Below are 16,362 nucleotides of genomic sequence, written 5' to 3' on the forward strand. Positions count from 1 at the left end.
ACCTTCTTGTCGTAAAACAAAGAAACGTATTTACATGGAAAAGCTGACTTCCGGTTTCACGAACCATTTCAAAGACATTTGGTGTAAACAATCGTCTGCGATCGCCGGTTTGTGATTTCTAGGGTCTGTGTAGGACTAGGGGTTAAATACAGGTCGATGTGGGGAGGTTCCCAAGCGACCCCCTGAGGTGGACTCACCTACCCCGCAAAGTCACTTCTAAAAGTACGTGATCCTGTAAAAAAGTGACACGCCGGAAAATCTATAAATGCCTGTTCCCTTATATTCCTCAGTCGCTTTCGTTCTCAAAACGTCTCTCAACTCAACGCAATGGGCTCAAAGGTCCACATCGTCATATTCGTGTTTGGACTTGCCGCCATTTTGTTTTTGAATGCGGTCGATTCCGTCGATTTTCTCGACGACAATTTCGGAGCAGACCCCGGATGTAAAGACCCATGGACAACGGAGTGGACCAGAGATAACCAAGATTGCAGTAAAGTTCATTTCTGTGTACAGGGCAAGAAATACTGGAGTATAAACTGCAACGACAGTCGAGTGTGGTCCAATATCGGCCATGCATGCGTGGAGCCAATGTCCCAGTGGGATGACTGCAATCAAGTGATGACCACCCCCGCCATCAGTGAGTACACCAGAAGTTTGGTTTGCACTGTCATATATTTCAGCATTATAAGAAATATGACGTCATCAAGTGCCATGACGTCAAAGATATTTATATGACTTCGGTCAAAAAGGAGGTCTCACTAAACGGATTCATCTCCACTTTCTACTGAAATAAAGTGATTGAGTATGGTTTTACGCCGCTTTTAGCAATATTCCAGCAATATCACGACGGGGGACACCAGAAATGGGCTTCGCACATTGTACCCATATCGGGATCGAACCCGGGTCTTCGGCGTGACGAGCGAACACTTTAACCACTAGGCTACCCGATCGCCCCCTGAAATAAAGACAATGGCAATACATTCTCACTATGCAAAACTACAGGCACCAGTATTACACTGGGAAGCTCGCCAAGACTTTTTATGTTACATTCTATGGAACATTTAGCCATTGCAATGCGGCATATTACCCCAAATATCACACATTTGAGTTCTCAATCAAATTTCACGTTGGGTGATAATGCAAAAGGTCACTGGGACTTACAGATTATTTCCCACCTAGTGAATTTATGATTGTACTAATGGCACTTCTTCATTCGGGTGTGATCGACCACAGAGTTCCACCAAGCGATCTTAGCTTTGAGACTATGGTAACTCCCATACTTTAACATAAACTTACGACAATCGTAGCTAAGATCACATTTGGCACGGGGCCCAGGATATGTGTCCCACGTGTATCAAAGAAAAGGAAAAATATGAATTTTGCTTGAAGTTGATTGGCTAATCCACTCCTGTGTTCATTTGTTTTTGAAAAAGCCATTACGACGTGACGTCATATCAGTTGATTGTAAATAACATTAATATGACGTCATCCATTGTTCTTGATATCACGTGACGTCATTATTACAATAGCGGATTGAGCTGATGTCTCTAAATATGATGCGGAAACCTACACTTTTCTTACAGTTTCTTTATATTGCATGATTTGCTCGCAATTCCGTATTACTGATAATATTTCCAAAATATATTAATTCACGATCTCGTCATGATATTCCTCGTAGTTTGTCAGTTATTCCCACTTTAACATACAATAGTACGTGAGGAAGTACAATATTTAACACTGGAATCGATATCCTGCATCCCGCGACATTGATCCCCGTGAATAGCTGGAAAATTGTTGATGCGGCATAAAACACTATTCATTCATTCTAAAGAGATTGCTTGAATGGAATCTACATTGACTAATATAGAACTGTGGTCTTCAAAAATATATGCACACTAATATCAAATAATTATTACAATTGATCTTTTATACATAAAAGCTACTATTACTACCGCGCTGTGCCAACAGTTGGTGAGCTAGTGAGATCTATTTGTTTTGATGAAAAATGTAAATCGTCCAGAATATACTCAAACACTCAAAAATATTTATAAACATACACTTCATTAGTATGTCCAACATGCCATTGTTTTGTTTTGTTTACAGAAGAAAGTCTTTTGAAACCAATCTTGTATAAACATAGAATTGCATTTTCCAGATTTAGATGTTCATCACATGTGTTAACTATTGAAACAGGAAAATATATTAAAATCCCGTTGGAATGCAGACTGTGAGAATGTGTAATTTACAGTTTATAGAAGACAGGTACCACTTTGTTCTAATATTCCCATTTTATCAAAGTGTACGTTGTACATATCTAGCTCCATTATTATACCAATTCTAAATATTTGTAAGTTTAATGAATTGATGTCATCTCTTAATATCAATGTATTAATGTCTTAACAGCTTTATTTGTCACTTTGAGAAATCATAACACATGCGACATAAACAACTGAACACTATTTCTGTACAGGTACTACATGTATCCACACATATGTGTACGATAGACACGTGGTCTTTCAGTATATTTGTATATGTACTACCCACACATATGTGTACGATAGACACGTGGTCTTTCAGTATGTTTGTATATGTACTACCCACACATATGTGTACGATAGACACGTGGTCTTTCAGTATGTTTGTATATGTACTACCCACACATATGTGTACGATAGACACGTGGTCTTTCAGTATATTTGTATATGTACTACCCACACATATGTGTACGATAGACACGTGGTCTTTCAGTATGTTTGTATATGTACTACCCACACATATGTGTACGATAGACACGTGGTCTTTCAGTATGTTTGTATATGTACTATCCACACATATGTGTACGATAGACACGTGGTCTTTCAGTATGTTTGTATATGTACTACCCACACATATGTGTACGATAGACACGTGGTCTTTCAGTATGTTTGTATATGTACTACCCACACATATGTGTACGATAGACACGTGGTCTTTCAGTATGTTTGTATATGTACTACCCACACATATGTGTACGATAGACACGTGGTCTTTCAGTATGTTTGTATATGTACTATCCACACATATGTGTACGATAGACACGTGGTCTTTCAGTATGTTTGTACATGTACTACCCACACATATGTGTACGATAGACACGTGGTCTTTCAGGATCTTTGTACATGTACTACCCACACATATGTGTACGATAGACACGTGGTCTTTCAGTATGTTTGTATATGTACTATCCACACATATGTGTACGATAGACACGTGGTCTTTCAGTATGTTTGTACATGTACTACCCACACATATGTGTACGATAGACACGTGGTCTTTCAGTATGTCTGTACTTGTACTATCCACACATATGTGTACGATAGACACGTGGTCTTTCAGTATGTCTGTACTTGTACTTTCCACACATATGTGTACGATAGACACGTGGTCTTTCAGTATTTCTGTACAGGTACTATCTACACATATGTGTACGATAGACACGTGGTCTTTCAGTATTTCTGTACATGTACTATCCACACATATTTGTACGATAGGCACGTGGTCTTTCAGTATGTCTGTACAGGTACTACCCACACATATGTGTACGATAGACACGTGGTCTTTCAGTATGTTTGTATATGTACTACCCACACATATGTGTACGATAGACACGTGGTCTTTCAGTATGTTTGTATATGTACTATCCACACATATGTGTACGATAGACACGTGGTCTTTCAGTATGTCTGTACATGTACTACCCACACATATGTGTACGATAGACACGTGGTCTTTCTGCAATAAGGTTAAAATTTCACATTTTGATTTGCATAGAATCACTAGACAGGACATTGTCGGCAGTTAATTTGAATTAGCTTTTTAATTAAAGATTTTTTGTGATTTTGCCCTTCGTTTGAAGCCATCGCTGACATTATGTTCAAGCCAACACGAATTTGCTCCGTTTCACATGTTCAGAAGAGAGAGGTATAAATCATTGCGACGCAGCGACGTGAACGGCTCACTTCGACATTTAGTGTTCTTACAGGTGTTCTGCAAACTTGGCTTAAACTACAAATAGGTAACGCGTATGCAAACAGCTGTTAGTGTTCATATGTTGGCCCTGAGATCTATTAAACGATTCTCTATTTGTATTTTAATACAAATTTAACATTCATATTAGATAAATCACAAACAACTCTCGTTCTTCATAGCCTCAGTTGTTTGATCTTCTGACGCTTGTAGTTGCCTCGCTCACTTTAAAATATCAAGCGAACCAATAAACACTGAACACTGAATAGTTGAGCAGTCGTCACTTAGTTATAATTTCGCCTCGGTCATATTGTAACAAAAAGCAGCGAAATTCAACTTACAGCAATATTCCAGGAAAAAAGTAAAGTGAGGTTTTATCTCAGTAATGTACGGTTTACCAACCCTTCGACATGGTGAACACGGATTCTAGCGCACAGCCGATTAAGTGACCTGTGGGTGTAATCTATGACGAGTTCTGTAACGTGTTCTATGGAGTGATCTGTGACTGTGTTCTATGACGTGTTTGATGACTGTTTTATGACGTGTCCTATGACGTGTTCTGTGTGTTTTATGACGTGACCTATGACGTGTTCTGTGTGTTTTATGACGTGACCTATGAAGTGTTTTATTGCCGTTTTATGACGTGTCCTATGATGTGTTTTATTATGTGTACTATTATGTGTTTTATGACGTGACCTGTCGCGTGTTCTGTGTGTTTTATGACGTGACCTATGACGTGTTCTGTGTTTTTATGACGTGACCTATGAAGTGTTTTATGGCCGTTTTATGACGTGTCCTATGATGTGTTCTATTATGTGTTTTATGACGTGACCTATGACGTGTTCTGTGTGTTTTTTGTCGTGTTCTGTGGTGTGTTTTCTGACTGTTTTATGACGTGTCCTATGATGTTTTATCATGTGTTCTATGATGTGTTTTATGACGTGATCTATGACATGTTCTCTGATGTGTTATATGACATGTTCTATGATGTTTTTTATGGCGTGATCTGTGACATGTTCAATAAGGTGTTATATAAAGTGATCTGTGAGTGTTTTGTGATGTGTTTTGTGACGTGTTTTATTGCGTGCTCTATGATGTGTTCTATGATGTGTTCTTGTCATGATGCAGTGATCTATCTCTTCCCCAGATGACGAACGGTGCGTCCTCCCCAGTGGAATGAACCCTGACCCCGACAACTGTGCCCAGTTCCTGGCCTGCACCAACCGGACAGTGGTGGCCACGATGCAGTGTCCAGAGAACACGCTCTTCTCCACCAAGAACAACACGTGCGAACTCAGTTTCCTCGTGGCTGACGAGTGTCGTACGAGACTCATTCCTGACCACGTTGTTGTTAGTAAGTACACACACACACATGCACGTTCACACACACACACACATGTGCAGCATAAAGAGGTTTGTCTCAAGTCATTTAAACAACACAAAGCTTCCTTGGGTTTTGTGATTTCATTTTACGTTGCAACAAGAGATTGATCATTTGTTTTAGCAATCTCCCAAGTCCTCCTTTTATTTACCTTATGTTTTCTTCTGAGTTAGGTGATTATGAACGCAGGAGAAGGAAGCTTATTAAATCTAGAATTTCAAATCCGATCCTTGGACATTTTTAAAAATTAAATAAAAAGGTAGTGTTTAAGACACGATTCACTCTTTGCAGGCAATGGAGCTAATTTATACACGAATCAAATAATAATCGCTGTTGTGAAAAAAATTAACAAATATACCCTAGAAATCAAATAGAGATGTTGTTTGTCTGCAAACTGTAGTTTCAGAATTTAAGCTAAGATTTCATTCCACGAGAAATCCTACACAAGCCTGAAGGCCTCTACTAGGTATTACACGGAAACATGTATGTCAATGCTAGTTATCATACCACCAGACATGGAGGTATTGCTGTCTTGTGTATGTTTCTTGAAGGTGTAATTAAGTTTCATTGATGTCAACCATGGCAAACTATGTATACGGTCTTTTAAACTTCAGATCACATATATTCATAAGAAACAATCGCTCTTTCTGTAACGTCAACCCCTTGCAAGACACCGATCTAGTATTAAGTGCAAGAGTAAAACAAAATATAACTTAATTGATTCAGAATTTTAGTTAAATATGTAGCATTCGAGTCTAAGTTTGAAATCAACTTTTTAATTCGTTCTTAACTTAATCTTAATGCATACAAATATCGTAGTCCAATTCAAGCTGCTATATTTGCACAGTCGTCCGCTGTTTACCGTCCCTGACATTTGCAACTTTAGCCAGTGTCCGAGTAAATTAGGTTTTGTGATCCTCACAATTCTGTCAAACAACACAAATATTTCTGTCTCAATATAATCCCGTGATCAAGCCGTTTCATAATGTTTGTCTGTCCAATAGAGAATAAGGTCAGAATGTCCCCTTGTGTCAAGTCCACTCTCAATGGTGTTTTGTGGTTCAGGTCAACCTCAAATATTAACTGTATTAACAGGCCAACGACAAGTTGATGTGTGGCTTTTTTTCGAAGCCAAGTGATGTATTTGATAGTAACAAGCCATAGCGACCTTTAGTGACACGTGCCCCTGATAGACGTGCTACGTGGGTAGATTTCAGCTGGTGTGTGGACTAAAGGAGAGACACAGGTGTGCGCGGAGAGAACTTGGGATAGATGTATGAGAGACACAGAACGGAATATTTGATACTGTTACGTTCTACATTTCAAAGGATAATTTCATACACTTCACTGGGGAATTAGTTTGAAATCGACTTGTAAGCATGATATTTACCAATGTTATTGAGCGAGGGGATGAATATTGCTATATGCCTATACGTCCTACTAAATTAGGAATATGAGGCCATGAAGCTTTCATAATACTTCATTATTGTTTTTTATACGATTATTCAAGGTTACGTCTTGCCTAGTCTTCAGGGGAAATGATATTAGCATTGAAAGAGTAATATTATCCTATTTTATCATTAAAATGCCTGTCAAAGATTTAACCATTGTAGTCATCATGCTCACTTCATATTGCATGTCTATTAACATTATCACATCTCGACTTCAGCCACTGCCAGTCCAATCATCGACAAACCTTGCGAGGGGACCAAGAACGGTGACGTCCATGACCCCACCCACTGTGCCCGCTTCTACAAGTGCAACTACGGTCGCGTCGTCGCCAGAATCAAGTGTCCCGCAAACAGTGCCTTCTCATCCGTGAAGGTCAAGTGCGACTGGAGAGCAAACGTCGACTGCGAGGATCGTCCATTCTCTTGAGCTCCTCTGATCACGTGTCCGTCTATCGACCAATGGTTTTGCTTCCTCGTGTCATATGAGAATACACTAATCAATCACCCCAACTTCTAATTTCATTGAATATCATTTTTGTTTTTAAAGATACGTTTGTTTGGTTTTATCAATTGTCGAACCAATTTGTCTACTTGTGATGACATCTGAACGAGGGCTATTTTGATTTCAGAATGATAGTTCAATACACACCTCATCTTTCCTTTATTTCATTTTTGTTCAAAGAAGCTCGGATCGACATGATTTTTTTATAACTGTTCTTAATAACACACTGTCTCAGAAAAATGTGTTCAGTCTATAGGCATATTGAAATATGACGATTGACATATATGAACTGATAAGAGGATATGCTTAAATAGTAACATTCTTCAGAATGCTTAATGGATATTAGAATAAGTTAGTGATCGGATGAATGACGTCATGCAGTGTATGTGTTTTGTGGAGAAATAAATTGTTTTCATTAAACATTGTGACTGTTATTGTCTTATTTTCGGATACATGTATATACATACATATTTACTTATACATCTCTGTCTTGGTGGCATTGTGGGTAAATGCGGTTGGAAGACACGAGTTATCTTTCTTCATTTTGTTGATTTGCTTTGTTAAATAACTGCATCGAATCGAATTAGAGTATATACCATTATTCAATTCAGTAAAAGGGTCTATTGCCTATCTCTTGGGTCTACAAGGGTCTATTGCTACTCTCTTGGGTCTACAAGGGTATATTGCCACTCTCTTGGGTTTGCAAGGGTCTATTGCCACTCTCTTGGGTCTACAAGAGTTTTTTGCCGCTCTCTTGGGTCGACAAGGGTCTTTTGCCGCTCTCTTGGGTCTACAAGGGTATATTGCCACTCTCTTGGGTCTGCAAGGGTATATTGCCACTCTCTGGGGTCTGCAAGAGTCTATTGCCGCTCTCTTGGGTCTGCAAGAGTCTATTGCCACTCTCTTGGGTCTACAAGGGTCTATCGCCACTCTCTTGGGTCTACAAGGGTCTATTACCACTCTCATGGGTCTACAAGGATCTGTTACCACTCTCTCAAGTCTACATGGGTCTATTTCCACTCTCAAGGGTCTGACCCGTGAAGATACGAGTTAGAATAGGTCTTCAGCAACCCAAGCTTGTCGTAAGAGGCGACTGACGGGATCGGGTGGTCTTGGTTGATGCATGTCATCATAATTGCGTAGATCAATACTCATGATATCAATCACTGGATTGTCTGGTCCAGACTCGATTATTTACAGTCCGACGTCATATAGCTTGAATACTGCTGAGTTCAAACAAACCTCAAGGGTATATTGTCACCTTAATACACTTTCATACCACTTTTCTAAATACCCAAACTGGTCGCAATCAGTCAATCAATATATATGTATATATATCAGTATACATATATACTGAACATGTTCTTTGTCAGCACCTTACATGCGGCGTCACACAACTCACTCACTCTCTTTGTTAGCGACTTCATCGTCAACACCCACTGTGCGTCAAGTTTCAAGGTCGTTCTTTATATTCCTCTATCTCAGACTTACAATGAACCAATGTTAGGGTTCGATGGCTATTTAGCAAATAATGGCAATACCTTTGACATATACGGAAAGTGTGCCCCTCAATTCAATAGAATCTTTAGCTAAAATGTGACAGGTTGAAACGACGAGATAGCGATTAACTTCACTTACATTTAGTTTTTCACGTGGCACTTCTTGCTGATCCACGCATTAAACATGTCATTGATCGATAAATGAATTATTTCCATGGCAGAGTCATGCGAATGACCTTGACCGTTACAAAAATGAGACCTTGGCCGACACGACCTTCTTCCTATGTTCACCTTTCTTCAATTCATTTCGTGTCTATGCTGCCAAGTGCTTGTACATCAAATAGGATTATTATTGTTCGGACGACTGTTGAGAGGATGACTGCCTGTTACACGATTAGGACCAACCTCGTGCTGAAGGCAATGCAGCCGTCAACCTTGACCACGGATCACGGTGTTTCGCCTGGAGGAGCACGTTTAAGGGGCAACAACTCTGTATCATCGCTTGTCCTGACATGTCCCAGACGACAAACCTTGTCGTAAAACAAAGAATCGTATTTACATGGACAATTTGGCTTCCGGTTTCACGACAAATTACAAAGAAAGTTGGTGTAAACAGTCGTCTGCGATCGTTGGTTTGTGGGGATAAGGTCTGTTTAGGACATAGGGTTAAATACAGGAGGTCCCCAGAGATCCCTCCTTGTGGATTCACCTACCCAGCAAACATGACAAATCAGTTCCCGACGTACGTCTTTGGAGTCAACCTGTAAAAAGGTGACACGTTAGAACATCTATAAAGGCCTGTCCCCTCATATACCTCGTTGGATTCCACTGCTCATACTTCTCTCAACTCAACGCAATGGGCTCGAAGGTGCATATTATCATATTCGTGTTTGGACTTGCCGCCATTTTGTTTTTGAATGCAGTCGATTCCATCGATTTTAGTGACGAAAATTTCGGAGCAGACCCCGGATGTAAAGACCCATGGACAACGGAATGGACTAGAGATAACCAAGATTGCAGTAAAGTTCATTTCTGTGTACAGGGCAAGAAATACTGGACTATAAACTGCAACGACAGTCGAGTGTGGTCCAATATCGGCCATGCATGCGTGGAGCCAATGACCCAGTGGGATGACTGCAATCAAGTGATGACCACCCCCGCCATCAGTGAGTACACCAGTAGTTCCATGTATTTAACCATGATTTATTAAAACATGTTTTAACATGGATGATATGAAACAAAATCTAGGACAGTTGTGTGACTGGTGTTGTCGGGTTAATAAGGTCATAACGTGTCTATTCACATGGTTAGCATTGTGTCATAAAATAATATTTACAATTTGATAAATATTTTACACCCATTTTGTATTAGTTAGTCCAAGGTACAAGGATATCACTGCCGTTAATATCGTAAACATACATACAACATACACTAATAAAAATAAGTTAAGGATCAGCGATTCCTTCATATTACTACAGGGAATCGGTCATGCCACAACAGATTGACTATATAGTAATATGAAAGAATCGGGTGGTCCTTAACTTTTTCCCCAGTTGTATACATGGACATAAGTTTTGCTGTTACAATTTATTGTTCTTCTAGGTGTGGAATGAGTTCAACAAAGGTTAAGACTGTTATTAAAGTATCAGAATAAGAATTCCAGTAATAAAATATGCAACAAAATGTAATATTCGTTACGATTCGTTTTGCATACTTATAAACAGGCGTTTGGGAAACAAAATATTCATGCGATTTAATAATCGTGGGAAGATATGTTGAATCATTTCCTGCTGGAATCGTTATTAGGTGTACTCCCGGGATACTCAAAGACGCTAAACATGCCGGCAACCTAATGTTCAAAACAAGGGATAACAAAACATTTTGAAAAACTCATCCGTTTACACATATAACTCCTAATAGTAAATGAAACCAAAACAACTTTGGTCGCTGAACGAATCTGGCAGCTATCAAGAAAAACAACAATAATCATTTACATGCACATTCCAGGAAGCAGGTTAGGTTTTATGACGTGTTCTATGAAGTGATTTGTGACTGTGTCCTGTGATGTGTTTAATGACGTGTTTTATGGAGTGTTTTATGACGTGATTTATGACGTGTTCTTTGAAGTGATTTGTGACTGTGTTTTATGACGTGTTCTATGAAGTGATTTGTGACTGTGTTCTATGATGTGTTCTTGTCATGATGCAGTGATCTATCTCTTCCCTAGATGACGAGCGGTGCGTCCTCCCCAGTGGAATGAACCCTGACCCCGACAACTGTGCCCAGTTCCTGGCCTGTACCAACCGGACAGTGGTGGCCACGATGCAGTGTCCAGAGAACACGCTCTTCTCCACCAAGAACAACACGTGCGATTTGAGTTTCCTCGTGGCTGCTGAGTGTCGTACGAGACTCATCCCAGAACACGTCGTTGTTAGTAAGTACACAAACATGCAGCCCCGTGAAGATCCGGGCTAGGGCTGTCTGACTCGCTGATTTGGTGGAAGCTTTTAATTGTTTCCCAATTGTGTGGATCGATGCTCATGATGTCAATCACTGGATTGTCTGGTTCAGACTCGATTATTTCCAGAACGCCGTCATAAAGCTGAAATATTGCTGAGAGTTGCGAGAGCCGGAAGAATTTCGTTTTCATTTTGTCTACATGTATATACACCATAGCACATTATTTCTCACGCTCATGACATAAATTGAGGGGGCACGGGTGGCCCAGTCGTCTAAGGCGCCGCGACTCGCTGTGCAGAGTTGCGTCCCCTAGGCACGCCAGAAACCTATGATTGTGGGTTCGAAACCCGGTTCGCCCCGATTATGTTTCAAGGTTTGTCAGCACCATACCCGTGCTCGTGGGTTTCACCGAAGTGGTAAACGTCTGAGACCTGCATCACTTCGGGCTTTCCTCCCACATTAAGCTGACACGCCGTGATATAACTGGAATACTGTTAAAAGCGGCGTTAAACCCAACTCACTCACTCACTCATAAATTGAATTGGGCGGCTATATTAAATAGTAGGGTCTGGGAAGTCTTTGTGGGGTAGCACATGTAGACTCTCCACTAGTGTTGTGTACATGTTACAGTCAATGTAAAAACGTTGGCAATTTACAAAATGTCTAAAGTTTTCGTTCACTTTACAAACTGATAAAAAAATCGGTCAGTGTTTTCGACAAATTGACGACAATTATCAAGAAGTTCAAAAGGGCTTACTATCATTACAATATACCAATCATGCAAGGATTATATTGGTTGGTTGTTTTGTTGTTTAACGCCGCGCTCAGCAATATTACAGCTATATGACGGCGGTCTGTAAATAATCGAGTCTGGACCAGCCAATCCAGTGATTAATATCATGAGCATCGATCCACACAATTGGGATCGATGTCATGCATCAAACCAAGTCAGCGGGCCTGATCACCCGATCCCGTTAGTCGCCTCTTACGACAAGCATAGTCGCCTTTTACGGCAAGCATGGGTTGCTGAAGACCTATTCTATCCCGGATCTTTACGGTTTGGCAAATATTATAAGCCAAAATTGACAATAATAATTTCTTTTAATCCTATTAGATGGTTATGAAATTCAACATCTAAGTCTATGGAATTCGTTGTCATTATAAAGTAAATGGACCGATTTTTCGGTCCATTTGTAAAATGACTAAATATTTAGGCGTTTTGTAAATTACCTCAGTGATTTAGACATTGACTGTAACATATTCAACGTAGCACATTGTCATTGTGCCTATTTACAACGTTGTGAACCTACAATAACATCAGCACATCTCATCTTCAGCCACCGCTAGTCCCATCGTCGATACCCCTTGTGAGGGAACCACGAACGGTGACGTCATTGACCCCACCAACTGCGCCCGCTTCTTCAAGTGCAACTACGGCCGCGTCGTCGCCAGAATCAAGTGTCCCGCAAACAGCGCCTTCTCCTCCGACAAGCGCAAGTGCGACTGGAGAGCCAATGTGGACTGCGAGGATCGCCCATTGTCTTGAGCTCTCCCAGTCACGTGTCCGTCTTTCGACCAAGGGTTCTGGTGTCCTATCGATTCTTATCACGTGACCTCGACTAATCTCACGGACTATCATCGTTGTTCTTAAATATGTGTTTGTAAATTTGTTTTGTTATGTTTTATCGGCTTTTGGGGGAAGGTGATGTCAAGTTCATCTCATATAACAATTCATTTTTCAATCATTTCATTATGGAAAAAGAATTAAGCTTTTTGTTTTGTTTAAAAAAACACGTTTCAGGGGCACCCTGTCTCAGATGTCTGTGTTCAGGTAACAGAAATGATTCATTGTAAGGACGATACACGTATGAGCTGATAAGAAAATGTGCACATGTGCTGAGATCCTTCATTATAAGATAGATGCATTTATGAGCTGATAAGGAAACGTGCACATGTACCGACATCCTTCATTCTAAGAACGATACACTTATGAGCTGATAAGGAAATGTGCACATGTGCTTGACATCCTTCATTATAAGAACGGTACATTTATGAGCTGATAAGGAAATGTGCACATGTACTGACATCCTTCATTCTAAGAATGATGCACTTATGAGCTGATAAGAATTGTACATAAATACTAAGACTCTTCATCATTTTTACCGGATATGAGAACAATAGCGCCTGAAAAAACCGTAGTGTTTCTTGTTGAGCTAGTGAATGATTGAATGACATTATGCAGTGTATGTGTTTCCTGAAGTAATAAACTGTTTTGATTAAATATTGTGATTGTTATTGATCCCACAATGGGACATAGCAAATGCCAATGCGTTCGAACAGGTACATGTATATGGGTTTTACTTAAATACGCCTGTCTCGATGGTATAGTTGTATTGGCGAAATCTCAGTGCATTGTACGCTTCCGACTATATCATGAGCTTGTGTTTATGAATCACGTTCAAATAGTAATGATACCAGGTGTTCGTGAAAAGGTGAGCGTATGCTGTCCCACCGGTGACACCCGTCACAAACACATACAAAGGCAAGTCATATGCTCACCTGTGTAAGTGAGTGAACGAGTATGGTTTTACGCCGCTTTTAGCAATATACACTGAGCAGAAAACCAAACACGGGTCTATATCAGCATTGCCATATATTTCCAACACTGGACAGAGAACAATTGTCTATGTCAGCATTCCCATATATTTCCAACACTGGACAGAGAACAATGGTCTGTGTCAGTGTTCCTATATATTTCCAACACAGGACAGAGAACAATGGTCTGTGTCAGCATTCCCATACATTTCCAACAATGGTCTGTGTCAGCATTCCCATATATTTCCAACACAGGACAGAGAACAATAGTCTATATCAGCATTCCCATATATTTCCAACAATGGTCTGTGTCAGCATTCCCATATATTTTCAACAATAGTCTATGTCAGTATTCCCATATATTTCTAACACTGGACAGAGAACAATGGTCTGTGTCAGTGTTCCTATACATTTCCAACACAGGACAGAGAACAATAGTCTATGTCAGTATTCCCATATATTTCCAACAATGGTTTATGTCAGCATTCCCATATATTTCCAACACTGGACAGAGAACAATGGTCTATGTCAGTGTTCCCATATATTTCCAACAATGGTTTATGTCAGCATTCCCATATATTTCCAACACTGGACAGAGAACAATGGTCTATGTCAGTGTTCCCATATATTTCCAACAATGGTTTATGTCAGCATTCCCATATATTTCCAACACTGGACAGAGAACGATGGTCTGTGTCAGTGTTCCCATATATTTCCAACAATGGTTTATGTCAGCATTCCCATATATTTCCAACACTGGACAGAGAACAATGGTCTATGTCAGTGTTCCCATATATTTCCAACACAGGACAGGGAACAATTGTCTATGTCAGTATTCCCATGTATTTCCAACACTGGACAGAGAACAATAGTCTATGTCAGTATTCCCATATATTTCCAACACTGGACAGAGAACAATGGTCTGTGTCAGTGTTCCTATACATTTCCAACACAGGACAGAGAACAATGGTCTATGTCAGTGTTCCCATATATTTCCAACACAGGACAGGGAACAATGGTCTATGTCAGTGTTCCCATGTATTTCCAACACTGGACAGAGAACAATAGTCTATGTCAGTGTTCCCATATATTTCCAAAACTGGACAGAGAACAATGGTCTATGTCAGTGTTCCCATATATTTCCAACACAGGACAGAGAACAATGGTCTGTGTCAGTCTTCCCATATATTTCCAACACTGGACAGAGAACAATGGTCTATGTCAGCATTCCCATATATTTCCAACAATAGCCTATGTCAGTACTCCCATGTATTTCCAACACTGGACAGAGAACAATGTTCTATATCAGCATTCCCATACATTTCCAGCACTGGACAGAGAACAATGGTCTGTGTCAGTGTTCCTAGATATTTCCAACACAGGACAGAGAACAATAGTCTATGTCAGTATTCCCATATATTTCCAAAACTGGACAGAGAACGTTGGTCTGTGTCAGTGTTCCCATATATTTCCAACAATGGTCTATGTCAGCATTCCCATATATTTCCAACGCTGGACAGAGAACAATGGTCTATGTCAGTGTTCCCATATATTTCCAACACAGGACAGGGAACAATTGTCTATGTCAGTATTCCCATGTATTTCCAACACTGGACAGAGAACAATAGTCTATGTCAGTATTCCCAAATATTTCCAACACTGGACAGAGAACAAAGGTCTATGTCAGTATACCCATGTATTTCCAACACTGGACAGAGAACAATGGTCTGAGTCAGCATTTCTAACATTAACCGACAGTGTGATTCAACACATTCCAAAAACAGTAAACAAACATTATCCTTCATTTTATTATTAAATTCGTCACGATATGGCTGAAATATTGCCGATGTGACGTAAAGCATAAACTCACTCACCCATATAATATTATTAAATCGATATAAACAGTTAATATACAATCCGAAAATGTGCTTGAAAATACATAGATGATTCGATAATGTCTTTACACCATTCTCAATTTAGATATTTAGTTAAATTGCTGGATAAATAACTTTCTGGGCTCGCGAAGATATCCCTCTCTCTTCAATGGTTCAAGTACGTTCAATAGATTGACTGTCAACCTGCTGTTAGTTCAGATGCTTAAATCACAACCCTGAAAGTCGGGATCCCGGATTTACATCCGCCGGACGGTCAAGTTTCTTGAATCAACCCGTTGTTACACATGTCATCACACGGACACTAGGTTTTAATAACGCCGCATGTATTAGGTTGTACATTACGGTCTTCCAGCGCGAGGATTTCTTCTTCATGCCTACTTCACCATACCCGTTTCTTCATTACGACTACTTTATGATAACCGTCTCTTCTTTGTGGCTAATTCGTGATAGCTGTTTCCTCTGTTATGCCTACTTTGTCATAACTGTTTTTCCTTTGTAGCTTCTTCATGATAGCCGTTTCTTCTTCACGCCGACTCCGTGATAGCCGTTTCTTCTTCACGCCGACTCCGTGATA

General features: G+C 40.0%; 2 protein-coding genes across 2 annotated transcripts; both read left to right on the plus strand.

Moving 5' to 3' along the window:
• The first annotated feature begins 327 nt into the window (after positions 1-327).
• LOC139469451 (uncharacterized) lies at positions 328-7,264 on the plus strand. The gene is made up of 3 exons (XM_071251633.1): positions 328-637; positions 5,153-5,359; positions 7,056-7,264. Exons 1-3 carry the CDS (start codon positions 328-330, stop codon positions 7,262-7,264), a joined length of 726 nt encoding a protein of 241 aa, XP_071107734.1.
• A 2,430-nt stretch (positions 7,265-9,694) lies between these two features.
• Positions 9,695-12,844, plus strand: LOC139469461 (uncharacterized). The gene is made up of 3 exons (XM_071251644.1): positions 9,695-10,004; positions 11,066-11,272; positions 12,636-12,844. Exons 1-3 carry the CDS (start codon positions 9,695-9,697, stop codon positions 12,842-12,844), a joined length of 726 nt encoding a protein of 241 aa, XP_071107745.1.
• Positions 12,845-16,362: the final 3,518 nt, after the last annotated feature.

The sequence above is a fragment of the Haliotis cracherodii genome, unplaced genomic scaffold, assembly GCF_022045235.1.
Source record: "Haliotis cracherodii isolate W230 unplaced genomic scaffold, xgHalCrac1.p SCAF_1, whole genome shotgun sequence".
Taxonomy (NCBI): Eukaryota; Metazoa; Mollusca; class Gastropoda; order Lepetellida; family Haliotidae; genus Haliotis; species Haliotis cracherodii.

Bases quoted from the DNA above. Each gene is read 5' to 3' on its own strand.
- LOC139469461 (XM_071251644.1), top strand. From the start codon at position 9,695: ATGGGCTCGAAGGTGCATATTATCATATTCGTGTTTGGACTTGCCGCC. The intron at 10,005-11,065 runs GTGAGTACACCA...TCTCTTCCCTAG, and splicing joins GATGACCACCCCCGCCATCA to ATGACGAGCGGTGCGTCCTC. The intron at 11,273-12,635 runs GTAAGTACACAA...TCTCATCTTCAG, and splicing joins CCCAGAACACGTCGTTGTTA to CCACCGCTAGTCCCATCGTC.
- LOC139469451 (XM_071251633.1), top strand. From the start codon at position 328: ATGGGCTCAAAGGTCCACATCGTCATATTCGTGTTTGGACTTGCCGCC. The intron at 638-5,152 runs GTGAGTACACCA...TCTCTTCCCCAG, and splicing joins GATGACCACCCCCGCCATCA to ATGACGAACGGTGCGTCCTC. The intron at 5,360-7,055 runs GTAAGTACACAC...TCTCGACTTCAG, and splicing joins TCCTGACCACGTTGTTGTTA to CCACTGCCAGTCCAATCATC.